The 14,639-nt window shown below is 40.8% G+C and overlaps 1 protein-coding gene across 4 annotated transcripts in view; it reads left to right on the top strand.

Moving 5' to 3' along the window:
• Positions 1-14,639, top strand: part of SPPL3 (signal peptide peptidase like 3) — a 60,107-nt gene that overhangs the window by 44,417 nt on the left and 1,051 nt on the right. For all 4 annotated transcript variants that reach the window (XM_035556724.2, XM_035556725.2, XM_035556726.2 and 1 more), the window contains 8 exons: positions 1,319-1,397; positions 2,148-2,260; positions 6,994-7,100; positions 8,086-8,249; positions 9,509-9,708; positions 10,789-10,898; positions 11,660-13,526; positions 14,299-14,359. In XM_035556724.2, coding sequence (XP_035412617.1) covers positions 1,319-1,397; positions 2,148-2,260; positions 6,994-7,100; positions 8,086-8,249; positions 9,509-9,708; positions 10,789-10,898; positions 11,660-11,731 — 845 coding nt within the window. In that variant the 3' untranslated portion in view covers positions 11,732-13,526; positions 14,299-14,359. Of the gene's footprint in view, positions 1-1,318; positions 1,398-2,147; positions 2,261-6,993; positions 7,101-8,085; positions 8,250-9,508; positions 9,709-10,788; positions 10,899-11,659; positions 13,527-14,298; positions 14,360-14,639 lie in introns of those variants that run through there.

The following is a 14,639-nucleotide window of genomic DNA, read 5'->3' as shown; positions in this document are numbered from 1 at the left end:
CACAGAGCAGGCAGGCAATGGGGATGTGGGATGCGAGGCAGCAGGGTCACGGGTTTTACTCTTGGCCAAGCACCTCTGAGAAGGGTCCTAGGCAAACCCATACAGAGTTTCTACACTCTTCATTCTTTCTCTACCAATTCTGCTTTTTTTAATATTTCCTTTCTGAAATATTGATAGAACTGTGAGTTTCCATGGTGCTGTTTGCTGACACCTTTTTTTGGTGTGAATTTATTTGTTTATTTTATCTTCCCCCTACCAGAAGGGGTAGAACTGAGAAGTGAAGAGATGTGGTTTGACCAAACCAATTTTTGTCCAGTTGGCTCAAGCTGTGTAATAAAGAGACTGATTCCTCACCATCATCTTAGCTTGAGAAAAGAAAAAAAAATAATTCCTTCTAAAAAGCAAAAACTAAGACCACGAGTTTTTAAGGAATGAGTAGAGAACAGCATCCAGAAAATATCAAACGATCCTTCTGTTTTCATGTTGGTCTGTTTTTGCTACAGCAGTTCTGGATGCTGTGTGAGTGCTGCTGACATGTCTGTCTCTCCAAGCGCTCAGTCTTTTAAACAGCCCTTAATACAAGTTCAGTGCTATTATTTAAAAAAAATAAAAATAAAAAGGAAAGAAAAAAAAAGGAAGGAAGGAAAGAATGATTATAAATACCAGCAGTTACTAAACGTTTTTGCAGATGTTTGGGTGGAATAAATATGCTTCTTGAAAAAAAAAAAAAGTATGGAAATAGTCCTTTTTGTTATTTATGTGGTTTTATCATTTTCCCTGTTTTCAAAAACTTAAAGCACTGCATATTTTACCAATTCTTAAGTTGTAATATATTTCAGTAGTGAGTAAACAGTTATGAGTAAGACGGGAGAAAAAAGTGACTGAGTTGAAAAGCCAGAGAACCCCTTTATTATGCTGCCTTAGTCTGTCCTATGTTAAAGAATTTTAAAAGAATCTCACAACCAGTTTGTAGCAAGTTCTTACATTTTTGTTGACTCCTAGAATGTTTGGAAACTGTTTCTTGCTGACATGATCATGAACAGCTTTGAGACTGATTTTTTTATTTTTATTTTTTTCTTTTTACGTTTGGAGATAGGAGCATTTAATGCCTTTGAGAGCTTTTATTTTGATTGCAGTTTGAAAGCAATAGAAGTTCTGCAGAAAACCTTGGAGTCTTTAACTGCTCTTGCTTTAATAATACTGCAGCATATGATAATAGGACTTTGTTGCAAGAGCTCTTTCAAATTGGTGGAACTTGTTTGTGTACTGTAGAAATCAGGCCTGAATGTACTAATATTACCTTTTCTTCCTTTTCTAGTCCTTGCAACAATAGCTTTTGCTTTCCTTCTGCTCCCGATGTGCCAGTACTTAACACGGCCTTGTTCACCTCAAAACAAGTAAGGACTTGAGAAATGTTTTGTTCCTCTTCTCATATGCTGTATTCATTTCTTTTAATGAGAATTCTTTAACAGAGTCTTTGGTTATGAGCATTAACCTCGGGGCTGAAGTTCGTGCATATTTTGTGTGTGTGAACGCTGTGTTTCCACTTTGAAACTAGGGAGCACAATTTCTGCAAGTCACGCATGCTTGCCAGCCTGGGAAATGCAATACAATTGCAGGAGACTGGATTTCCCAACAGCAGCATTTAAGAAGTTTGGGTTATTTGGGCTGAGAATTCAGTTTCAGAATTAGTACTGGGTTTTAATGTTTGTTAACATTGAACTATGGATGTTAATGCTGGTTTTTCAGGGATTGTAGTTATGCCAGTGAAAATGACGGTTGTTAAAGTCATGTTTTGAAACTAATTTTTTCCTTACCTTGTGACTGGAGTTCATGCTCCAAAAAGCACTGTCATAGATGGTACTAGGAAATACCATTCATACTAATGATTTTAAGAGAGGTGCCAGGATTTACAGGTTGTTTTTTTTTTCCATCTTCGTAGTTCAGGCTTTACACACATGATTTGAATGTGAGGAAAGCTTGTATTTTGTTGCTGTTTCGGTACCTACTTGTGGCAAAGGAACTTCCCCTCAGTTGTTCTTGGCATCTTTCATCAGCAGTTGAGCTCTGTTCCGGTAGCATCCATTTTCTGTTCTTTAAATGGAAACATAAAAGTCTTGCAGCTTATGTTTACATGTTGTTCCTAGGATTTCCTTTGGCTGCTGCGGGCGTTTCACTGCTGCTGAGTTGCTCTCATTTTCTCTGTCTGTGATGCTTGTACTTATCTGGGTCCTCACTGGCCACTGGCTCCTTATGGACGGTGAGTATGTGAATCAAGGGATTTGACTACAAGTTTGTGCCTGTTCTGACACATCCAGTCACCTGGTGATGATTGCTGAAATTTGCTGTTATTAATGCCTTGCTGGATTGTAATGTTTGTGGTAGACTCCCTGAGAACAAGCCCTGTCAGAAACACGCCAGGGTAATGTTCGGGACACCTGTTTTTCTGGTTTGGAAAAGCTTCCGAGGAATTGCCAGAACATCCATGAGAGATGATCTGCACTCATGTGGTGTAGGGTGAATTGCCAGTTTTAGTTAAAGATGTGTGGAGACAGCAGTTACTTATGAATCATAACTTGGTCTCAATAATCTGGTTAATTTTTGCTGTGGGTTGTGTTGGGTTTTGGTTCAGATGATCAAATAATTTGTTGTGAGACAGTTCACAGTAGCTAGCTGTCTTTGATCTCTTTGATGCTTGCCAGTTAGGATGGTGAGATGGGTGAAGCTGGCAGGCATCCAGTTGGCTTGAAGGTGTGATTTTTTTTTTTTTTTTCCTTCTGGTTGAACTGAACTTACAGCTTACTGTTCCCACAAGGAGCTTTCCTCCTCCCCTCCTGCCTTCCAAATCTCTTGTGCTAGCTCTGGCATTCATTTAATCACATGGCAAACTGATTCAGCTCACTAGAATGGCAGCGTACTCTTTTGCCAGGCTATTTTTCTGCTGCTTGCAGTGAGGTGAATTGGATTGTTGTGCAGTCAGGTATGTGCTAGATTTGGCAAAAGGTAAGTGGTGAGAGGACAGAGTGGATACGATAGCAAAGGGATGAAGGGGTAGCCTGGAGCAGGACCTCCACTCCTCAGCAGTGTCAGGCAGCTAAATTGGCTGAAGACATCTCGTGAAGTGGCACCCTGAGGTGGTGATTGCTTGAGGAAAAATAGCCGGAACAGCATTACCTACCCTTGAATTTGCTTCTTGTGATAAAAAAGCCTACGTCCCATCAGCTTTCTAGCTCCTCCTAAATGAGATGGCAGCAACAAGTCCTTAGCACTGGAAGCTGTCATGGCACCTTGAATATTTCTCTTGTATATGGGGATTATGTTCCATTCATGCTTTTTGCTGCTGTAAAAGCTCCACCTGTTATATACTAGGGCATACCTTATAAAATACTCAGATACTAAACAGAAAAGTGTGGGTGGTGTTTGGTTTGTTCAAAGCAGACTGGTTCACCATGCTATCAAGGGTGCTTGTTGCTCTGCAGCAGCTACGCAGGTAAATGTAACTTCAAGTGTGGATTTTGACACAATCTGAAAAGACTTGTCTACCCTGAGAAGCTGACAGAAGCATTGACTTAAAATAGTTATTTTAGTGAGCACTTCACTCTGAAATAGCGGGCTGTGAGGTAATTGCAGAGTACTGAACTGGCACAGAGTGGCTTCTGGGGTTTATTTCTCTGTGGTTGTTTATGATTTATGTGTAGCTTTGGAGTATTTTATGTATTTTATATTAAGTGAGATTGTACAATATAGGTAAGCCTCCTTTAGTTTGTTTAAATGCAATTACACCAACATTTGTCAGCGACATTGAACAGAGAACAGCATTTATTGGCGTTCATCAGAGGACCCAGTCTGCCGGTTTACTCCTCATGCTGTACTGCTGCAAGCGGGATCACGTCATCTCTGCCTTTACCCTTCTCTTCTCTGTAGCTGCATACTTGAGACCCCAATTCACCTTGTTTGGAGCGAAGCGTGGGCAGGAGGTGGTGCTGGGTAGCACACGCAGGCGGAGCGCTTGCTAGCCTTTGAGGCTGCGTCTGCTCACGGCGCTGCGATCCAGCTCCTCCCCTGCACACACCGTGTTAATGTTCTGGTTTGCTGTCAGCAGAAATGAAGCAGATGTTGTGAACGTGCCTCGCATCGCTCAGGCTGCTGGCTGGAGGGAGAAGTGGGGCAGTGCTCGTTGTGCAGTTGGTTCTTTAGGAGAGAGTATTTCTACTTCAGGGCTAAGTAAAAAGGAAGAGAAATACTTACTGGCCTTTTCCATTTCCTGCAGAGTCAAGGTACAGTGCTTCCTGCCAGAACAGCCTTCGTTGTGCAAATACCACAGTTCCCTCATCTCTCCAGTAGCTGGTCAAACTGTTTCTAAAATCTAGGGGTGTTATCAGATAGAATGACAAGACATTGTCTCCAGCAGGTTGCTCTGGCCTGTGATGATGTACATTCATGGGTCTTGAAATGCTGATTCTCAGAGGGGACGGGCTGATGACAGAATCATCAAGAGTGGTCGCTGTCAGCTGGTAAAACCCGCTTAGAAGCTTTCCTAAATAGTGGAAATACCCAGAGATGAAAAATGGGAATGCAGTAGATTTATGCATATCCACCCATAGCTATGGGGTGAACTGAAGAGTCTGGGATACCCTGGGAACTGCTACAGACCTTAACTGCTGCAGCAACTGGGCAGAAGCTGCTTCATGACGTGCATTCTTATTTCTGCTTTTTAAAACACGCTTTGAGAGCTTTGTAGATATGTAATTAGATCAGAACTTCAGCACCCATTTGTTTCAAAGGCTAACTGGTGGCTTATGGGGGAAGTTTAAGCCCTGCCAGTTTGCATAATGCTTTGTAAGCCAGAAACCACAGCACCAGAACCTCAGTAGTTTCATCTGTTCTGGCTGCACTAGTGCAATAAGACTGAACAATACACTGCGTCTGAGAGTCTCATCACATATGCAAGAGTATTGTTAATCCTCAGAATATCCTTATTCCAGAAGAGTGTGCTTGCAGGGACTTAGAAGTCAATCCATTCACTTGATTGAACGTTAACCCTTTCAGTTAATTCTTTCATATTCAGCTCTGAGGAGCAGTGGAGCAGCACTTTGAACTGAGCTGCCATTTGTGCAGCGTGCTCCCCTTCTCTCCTCCTCTCTGACTTAAAGTGCGTTTCAGTGGAGATCTGCCTTACGTAGTTTGTCAGCACCATCCACGAACTTGGGTATGGTTGACTGTTTCTAGTGTGATTGCTGAATTTTTTCATTGGAGAAGGAAGCTGGCTTCGTTTTGCAGAAGCACGTTGGTGGCTTGGCTGCACTTTGGCCTGTATTACTAGCACTTGCTCTTGGGCATTCTGGCTTCCCTTTTGTTTTTTGAATTTACCAATATTTCTTAAAGCAGTTGCAAAACTGCATGATAATTAGTGTGTGCATTTCACTGTGATGTAAAGGAGTTTTTTCCATTCCCTTTTAAATCCAGTACTTGCTTAGTATGATGGAAGCGTGTTGCATGTGTGCCCGTGTCCATTTCAGCGACACAGAAATTGAGTGTGTGAACAATAGCTAAAACTCCACGTTGGTTAAAATATTCCCACTTCTAGTTAATTATAACCTGGAAATCCTCTCCTGAATATAGGCTAGCTTGAGCTATTATTAGCATTGGCTTTAGAGAAATCTCTTTGATTTAAGACAGACTGTTCCCTTGTATTTGCTCCTCTGCCAGACGAAGTTTGTAACTGAAGGCTATACTGAATTACTGAAAGCAGTTCTTTTTCTTGCTGCTTTGCTGTGTCAAATTTTTTAAACCTCAATAATTTGCTTGTGTTTTATAACGAGTTGCAATTATGCAGCGTGATTTAGGGTACATTTTTATCTGAATAATCCTATTACTTCATTAAAACTAGCAGCCATGCCACTTAGAGTTACGTTAAGCTTGTCAATGCAAAAGGTAAGGTGGGTTTGGCAAAGTTCTGGCCAGGATACAAGCCCTGGGCATTGCAGGCGGCCACCTTGGCAATTGCTTCATGGCAGCTTTATCTCTTGAATCTGCACTGAAATGATTCCGTAGTGTTTTGGTGCAAGAACTCCACATCTTACAGATGAAATGCAAGAGTAATACCTTTTTACATTTCCATAATTATAGTGTTAGAATGTTAACTCGTGAGCTTGGCGGCTCAAGCTGTCAGGCTGGTGGGCTTATTATTTTCCCTAAGGTTTCACTTGGTCAAAATAGGATCTGATTTTTTTTTTTTTTATGAATTCTATGGCGTGTTAAACGAGTGAATTTTGTTTAGAAATGTCTGCGTACTTAAGTGAAATCTGGTCCCAACAGGGCTGCGTTATTCCTTGTAAACATATCAGAGATGAAAGATTTTGGTTTGGCTTGTTTTTTTCTCTGGGGATTTACTTGTAACCAGTTGAAATGTATTTATTGTCCGATGAGTATCTTTGGCATCTAAGGTTAGGCTCAAAGAAGCAGGAAATCACAAATATGTGAAAACTGGGATTTTTTTTTTAGTGTGACATCTTAGTTTTCTACTCTGACAAAATATATAGGGAATTGGATTACAGCTGCAGAGAAAGGGCTCCCCCACCTCCCCTATCTGAACATGCAAGTTACATTTAAGGTTTAATTTTGCATTGCACGTGTCTGATCATGGAAGAGAACTGACAACGCTGAGCGTGCAGCAGCGGTCAGGTCAGCTTGTCGGTCTGACTGAAAGCTAGGCCCTGGGAGAGAATTTAGAAGACTTGCCTGCATTTTTTTTCCTATTGTTGGGTAGGCTACATTCCTGAATGTATTTTGTCTTTTCTTAACTCTGCTAAGAAGAATTTCACTATCTGGAAATATTAAAAAATATACTGGAAAATAATCTAGTGTGTGCAGTGCTGCACAGATGCAAACAGGTTTCTTTTGGGTGTTTTTTTGGGGAGGGAGTGTTGGCTTGATTTTGTCGTCGTTGCTTTTTTTTTCTTTAATGCACTAATTATGTACTTGCATTTGTAGCTCTGGCTATGGGCCTGTGTGTTGCAATGATAGCCTTTGTCCGGCTGCCGAGCCTGAAGGTTTCCTGCTTGCTACTCTCCGGGTTACTAATTTATGATGTCTTTTGGGTAAGTGTTTTGTTTTGTTTTGCTAAAACTGTTTTCATCCTTTGTATTTGTAGTTGGCTTTGGGCCATTTTTACACGAGATGTACCAGTATGAAATCGATGAGCTTCATTGCTCCATTCCGAGAAGTTGAAGTCTGCAGCAGAATACAAAATGATCTCCTCACTAATTACTTAACAAAAGCAGAAACGTGATTAGAATATTTCAACTTTGGCATATTGTAAGAAAAAGTTAGACCTCAAATTTTGAAACCTTGGCTGCAGATCAGAATAAGTGTTTCCAGGTAAATGGGGAGCCTTATCCACGCTCGTGTGGTACGTGCATGCCAACTTCTGATTAGCAGTGGAATCTGCAAAATAGAAATGCAAACTGATTTATAGCCAGTCAAGTTGGCATAAAATCTTACAGCAGTTTTACAAGAAACCTGACAGAATGATGTCCTTTGTAATACTGAAAGGATTTGGTTTTAGCTTTGCATAACAGCAAGCGCTGATTCAGGAAGGCACTTGTTGACAGCTCTGGCAGTGAGTCAGTTTCCCAGCACGATGAACTGTAGTGTAAAGGCCTATTTGAAATAAGTGTTGCATCATGCATTTTATGAGTGAGCACTGTACTCTTCTCTTCTCTCTTCCAGCTTTCTCATATTTTCAGTGCCCTATTACCTGTCTTTGCTGGTGCTTGTGATCCAGAGAGATCCTTTGCTAAAGGATCTCTATCTGTTGATCGGTATCTTGATATCAGACAGTATATTCCAGTTATTCTTCAGGATTAATAGTGTAAAAAATTTCATCTGATTTTTTTAAAATACATTTTGTTTTTTGTTATCAAACGTAGAGTGTTTGTGTCTGGAAAAGTAGATAACATCCTTTCTTTCCTTGAATAAATGAAGCAAAAAGCAAAAAAAAAAAAAAAAAAAAGGAAAAGCAAGCCACTTAAAATTGCTATACAATTGCAGTTTGTCATTTTTAATAATTTCCTTGTTCTGTAGGTCTTTTTTTCTGCCTACATCTTTAACAGCAATGTTATGGTGAAAGTGGCCACACAACCAGCTGATAATCCCCTTGACGTTTTATCCCGGAAACTTCACCTGGGACCAAATGTGGGTAGAGATGTTCCCCGCCTGTCGCTGCCTGGCAAACTTGTATTTCCAAGGTAAAATTGGCAGTTCTTTTACAGTACTATATAAGAAAAGTATTTCCTGACTATACTTTTTATTAGCACTAACTCTGTTGGAAAATACCAGTGTAGTTCCCTGTTTAGTCACTCCTGCTTCATGATAAAAATTTATAAAATAATGAGTTGTAAGGTTTGGATGCTTTGCATTTGCTGTCTCATAGCATGCAGATATGATCCTAATTGGGTTAAAAAGTGGCCTGTTTGGACCAGGATATGTTTTTTGACATAAATGTGAGTTCTACAATTTAATGGTCACTGTTGTAGTATGACCTAATGCTTAAAAGCAAAAAGAGCTTAGGTTTACTATAACGTTAGTCGTGATTAATGCATAATTGTGGGACAGGAGTTAGAAACTGATCTAAGCAACAAAGGTTACTGGGTTAAATGCTATGTTGGAGAGAGATTATTCCACATCTCTCTACTGCAGGGGCTCCTTGATGTTTCAGATTTTGAGCTAGATACGTGTAGGTCTGATACAGCAATAAGCTCAAGCGCTTCAGAAGTCATGCAGTAGGTTAAGTTGGCTAATTTATTCTTGTTTCTTTAGAAGTTGGGGCCCTGAAATCGCAGGGATTAGGAAATTATTCTCTGCAATGATAAGAACAAAACTGTTTGGTTCATTCTGTGACAAATTAAGTTGGTATCATTTCATGAAAAAGATCTTGGGTTTAAGATAATGGCTGGTTTTAGTTCTTAATCTGCTTAGCGGTTGGCTGTTTTCTGGGAATCTGATAAAGCTGTAGGTTTATGTGCATTTTGTCTGAATTAAGCCAAAGATCAGAAGTCCATAAACTGACTTACTGTCACATATTAGAGGTGATCTATTTACACTAGAAGTGCAGTGTTAGTCAAAAAGAGTTTGGTAAAATTGTCAGCTGGTACCTACCTCCCATTCACATGTAGAAATATGACTGAAATACTGAGCTGATGGATCTGTTACATCGAGTGACTTACAGCAAAGAAGCTTAAACACTGCTGGTAGAAATAAACAGGTTTGGAGCAAAGTGTTATTAGTGTCAAAATAGGTACAATTAAAACTGAGCTGGAAAGGTGATGATGTCACGGGAGTCAAAATCATTAGTAGCAGGTATTTATGTAGGAGCTTCTACTACATAAAAGGTGGCCAGTAGAAAGTCAGCCTGCGCAAAAAAAACAAAGCTCAAAAACAAAGTGGAGGTGTCTGGAGCGTGTCACCCTACGTACTGGGCACAAACTCAATTTCAGTTGCTCTCTAGTTCCACAGGCAGCCACTTCTCTATGCTGGGGATCGGAGATATTGTGATGCCGGGTCTTCTGCTCTGCTTTGTCCTGCGTTACGATAACTACAAAAAACAAGCCAACAGTGATTCCTGTGGTGCCCCAGGACCAGGGAACATCTCTGGACGTATGCAGAAGGTCTCTTACTTTCACTGCACACTTATTGGATATTTTGTAGGTGAGTAATTGGTTTAATATGAATAGCTGCTTAGTGAGCAGGAGTGGGATTATCGTAGTAGGTTTAAAAGATGATGAAACAAAGGGTAAAGAGGCTTTGGGAGACTGCTCGGTTATGTTCTTTTTTAATCTTCCTCTCTTGGTTTTCATTGGCATGGTCTAGGGAGAAAAACTCTTCTAGAGTTCTGTTTTAAATTATTTTTGGTGTATTTTATTTAGAGGATGAAAGAGATTATCAGTGTATTTCTGTGAGCAACTTTTTATACCTTGCTTTACTAGTACAGAAGGTGTCATAGCTCACAGCTGGGTTATGCAGAAAAATATGGGAGTTTCTAGATGGGTTATGCCGTGCAATAGTACATCTTGAGAATTCGTTTTACATATCTCCACCATTTTTGTATTCTAGTGTTAATGCTTATGATCCTGTGACATTTTAGCACATGCAGAAGATCGTAAATAGCCACAACTAGAATGCTGTTTATAATTTGAGGTAGCCATCCCTTTCCTCACTAACACAACATAGATTTTCCCCAAAGGTCAGGATATGTGTGTGCGTATCCGGAACTCGTGTAGTCCTTTAGAGGATGAAAAGGAAAGATCGTCTCCTGCTTGCCTCCCCCCCTGTCGTCCCCTGCCTTTCCCCCGTACGTTCCTTTTGGGCACATATCCAGGAAAAGCATTCCTGGTGTGTACAGTCCTTTCTCGCAGCCCCTCATTTCTCAGGCGAGGGGCCTCAGACCAACAGTCTCGAGAGACACCGGTACTGGAGGAGCACGTAAACCAATTTGGCGTGTGCTTTCAGCTTCCTCCCCTTTGCCTTTTGTTATGTTTGTGTTGTGTTATTATTAGCTTAGTTTTTGAGATTCAGAACCAAAGCAAGTGGCTCAACAGAGCCTAATACTAAAATAGAGCAACTTCCCTTTTTGCTTGTTTTGTATCTCTTCAGGAGAGCTAAGCACAAGCAGGTAACTTTTCCGTAGACTGTCTTAAAATGGTGGGGAAGGAAACCACCTGTGGATGAAATGATAGAGAACATCCATGTGCTATTAAAGATATTTATAGGCACTTGTTTCTTTTACAGGTCTATTAACTGCAACAGTAGCTTCTCGTATTCACCGGGCAGCCCAGCCTGCCCTCCTGTATTTGGTACCTTTTACTTTATTGCCGCTCCTCACCATGGCCTATTTAAAGGTAAGATAGGGTTATATATTCCTGGCAGGAAAGTGGGGGTCAGCTGGAAGCGAGTTCAGTGCTCGTGCACTGGGCACCGGTTTTCATGAGGATGCTGCATGCCCTTGCTCCTCCTTAACAGCCGCAGCCAAGAACTAAGGTACTGCTGCTGCTGGGGAGGATCTTCATTTTGGAGGACTGAGTAACAGACTTGTTCCTGAACTAGAAAATAATCTATGCATGTAATACTTCTGAGCTTGTTTAGTTTATGTTTACTCGTACTTTTAAGTGCTGTTTTAATTAAATAAGTGAATTTCTCCTCACCCAGCTGGTTGTGAAAGAAAGCATTTGCGCAGAAGCTGAATAGAGAGGGGAGAGGCAGATCCTTATTTACCTATTTCCAGTCACCTGTTCTGAAGTCAAATTTTAAAATGTTAACCTTTACTGTTTCATGACTATTGTTGAGACACACATCTAGCACTCTAGATTGAAGCATTAGACCGGGCGAAATTTTCCACCCACATAAAATGGTTTTCTGATGGGAAGGAAATACTTAGGTCAATCTGTTGCAAAAATAAGGCATTTTGACCTGACGTGGGAAGGATGTGTTTTATGGCCCTTATTGTAATCTGCAAAACAGGTGGAGAATAGATTTGCTTTAAGATGTGCTTACGTGCATTTTACATATATACGTGTATATATGTGTATTTTTAAATACGAATTCTAAACGGGCTTTACGGTTTCTGAGTGAATGGTCCTTCTGCTGTTTCACTGCTGTTTAGGGCGATCTACGTCGCATGTGGTCTGAGCCTTTCCACTCCAAGTCCAGCAGCTCCCGTTTCCTGGAAGTATGATGGAACAGACAGAAAGTGACCTGAACTTCTGCCTTGGTCCTTTTCACTTTAACTCGTGGCTTTGTCATCTCCTAAAGCTGGTCAGGCTGGTACTTGGGAAGGTACCAATTACAGGACTTTTATGAAAGGACTTTGCATTGAAAGGAGGAAAAAGAAAAGCTAAGGTTCTGGAGCTCCATGCGACTCCGTATCTCCCTGCAGATGTGGAACTGGGGACCCTTTGTGCAACTGCAGCCACTTTCCTCTTTTCCTCGCTCTAATGGATTAGTACCAGACTATTACCTATGTGAGAGAGGAAGAGAGACTAGAAACTGAAAACGACTTGAAGTCGTTCAAAAACTTGTGAACACTAAAAGAAAAACGGTTAGGCAAACTGAAGCTTCTTCAGCAAACGCTCATATACATTGGGACCAGTTTCCTGTTGGACTTCGGTTTTGAAAAGAACTGAGACAGAAGGTCTTCTGTCACAATATTGTTTTTTTTGTTTATTTTGTTTTTTTTTTGATTTATTAAATATTTCCTGTGGTGTGAGGTTACTTATTAAATCCACAGACATTGAGTGACTTCTTGCAGTAAACATATAAAAATTTGTTGTAACAAGTTACATTTCCACCCAGATGTCATGTTGCAGTGAAAAAGGGCACGATTTTTATACATATATATATACACACATATAGATATATATATGAATAAATAAAAAGGAAAACCTGCTAAGATCATGCTATGTAGCAGACAGGGGCTTGCTGTAATTTTTAGCATGTAGAGCAGTTTACTCTGGCTTTCTTGTATATGAATCTACAATGAGCTGCTGTTTTTCTCCCCCCTCCTGAAACTGAACCTGCAGTTTAAAAACAAGTGTAGTATTTGTATTGGTTGTACTCACGGACTTTAGGGGATATTTGATTTTGATCAATGTAGCAAACTAGGGAAGAAAAAAGTTGAAACCCACCCCTGTTGGTTTGAGGGGGGAGGGGATGGGAAGGGTGTCTTTTTTTCTTTTTTTTTCCTGTTTTTTTACAAACAGCTCCCTTGCAGGTTTTTAGTAGATCCTTCTTGACCCAGTGCATGTATTATAGCAGCAATTGTCTTTGTGCTTTCTGATCATAGTAATGTATCACTTGTAAATACATTTTTTCTATTTTCTATTTTTTTGTATTTTTTTTGCATTTTGTTTCATTAGTGTGCTGTATTTTTTCCATGCCCCTGCCCCTTAAAGAAAAAAAAAAAAAGGAAAAAAAGAAAAAGAAAACTGTCCTTTACTGTTGTGACTGGTCAGAGTTTGTGTGTTGACTGCTTTGTACCTGACAGCCTGTTAAAATGTGTTGTGTTGTTTTTTTAAGCCAGCAGTTCCAGTTAGGTTAATTTATTAACTGAAAGGCTACCCCAAGATAACCAGAACTTTTGTCCATTAAAATATTCTGCCAAATTGGGTTTGGGGAGCTCTGCTAAGCTTGTACCTCTTGTTAGTTTGATGCCAGTAACTGCTAGTTAAGCAGAAGGAAAGCAGGATGAAACCTGACTGAGCAGCGAGCTCCCTCGGGGTACCGCTGCTTGCAAACAGGTAAGGGAGCTTCGGTGGAACCTCCGATCCTTTCTGCTCTGTCCGTTCTTACAAGAAGAGCAAATTCAGCGTGGTAGAAAATATCGTCTGGCCATGGTTAGCAATGCAGCTGTCTGGCCTGTTTTTAATTAACGTGCTCCTCTCTCCTCCACAGGCAGGTCTGTCACTGCTCACGGGCCCTGGGGCTGAAGTGACCGAGTGGCCCCTGAACCGTCTGTGAGCGCTCTGACACAGGTAGGGCACAAAAACGTTGGAAAGCAGCATGGCAATTCGTGGGGGGCTCTAAGGTTTTTGAGGTGGGTGGGTGGCAGGGGGGATGTTGTGATTCTTATTTTTTCCCCCAGTTCCTATCTTTAAGTCAGTTGAAAGCATTTCCTCTAGCATGTGCCTGCAATGCTCATCATCAGCTAACTCAGTTTTGATGAAGTAAATCTTTTTTAATTAAAAATTTGCATTTACAGTTAATAGCAGGTGTAGGAGCCCAGACTTGCAGTCAGCTTGGGCCAAAAGGAGGACGTTGATTTTTCAGCTACACACCTCAAACTTAAATTGAACAAAATATTGATAAGGGTGTTCAGAAAGAAAAAACACTTTTTTTTTTTAAGTGGTAGCAAGCAGTGGGATAACATCTCTAGATCCAGTATCCAACTGATAGTAATGCACATCTCAAGTGCTTGCTGTTTCTTGGGAGCTTCCTTCTGCCTTTAGAATTAAAATAAATGGTCTTTCTCTGGTTTTGCAATGGCATTTTCTAGTCCATTCCAGGAAAGCATCCTATGAGTGATTTTCTACACTTAAAAGGCATTCTGGAAAAAGTTCTTAAAGTGTAAACTGACAAATGCTTAATGAGAATTAATTTAGCTTTCCAGAAAAGTCTTGGCCTTCCTCTTTTAAGCTATATTGCCTTGTGACACTGTGTGAATCCGAGTTGCACCAAGATTGCAAGTCGCTTGCACTTTACAACCAGTCGGGTTGTAAACGCAGCCGTTTGTTTCTGAACCTACAGGTGGTGCCTGCTGCTCTGAAATGAGTCCCTGGCTTCCCAGGTGGATGCTTGCAGCTCCCAGGTGAGCAAAACTGAACTGACAGATGCTTGCTGCCCCTTCAGCGTGGAACAGCAGCCACCGCTGGTAGGAAGAGGATTTGGTGCTTTGGAGGGGTTAACTGAGGCATAACTGTTCTAAATACAAAGCTGTTACATCTGCAGAGGCGCAAAAACATTCTCCTGTTATTTATTTAAGTTAAAGCTGTAAAACTTTGTCCCACAGCTCTCCTGTCAAGAACACCTCAACTTTTTGCGTGGATTAGAACAGGTTCCTACCTCAGCATGCAGCTGCTGGCACCCTG

Source organism: Cygnus atratus, chromosome 17 (assembly GCF_013377495.2).
Source record: "Cygnus atratus isolate AKBS03 ecotype Queensland, Australia chromosome 17, CAtr_DNAZoo_HiC_assembly, whole genome shotgun sequence".
Taxonomy (NCBI): domain Eukaryota; kingdom Metazoa; phylum Chordata; class Aves; order Anseriformes; family Anatidae; genus Cygnus; species Cygnus atratus.
The sequence above is the reverse complement of the archived record's forward strand: the minus strand, read 5'-3'. Positions and strand labels throughout refer to the sequence as shown.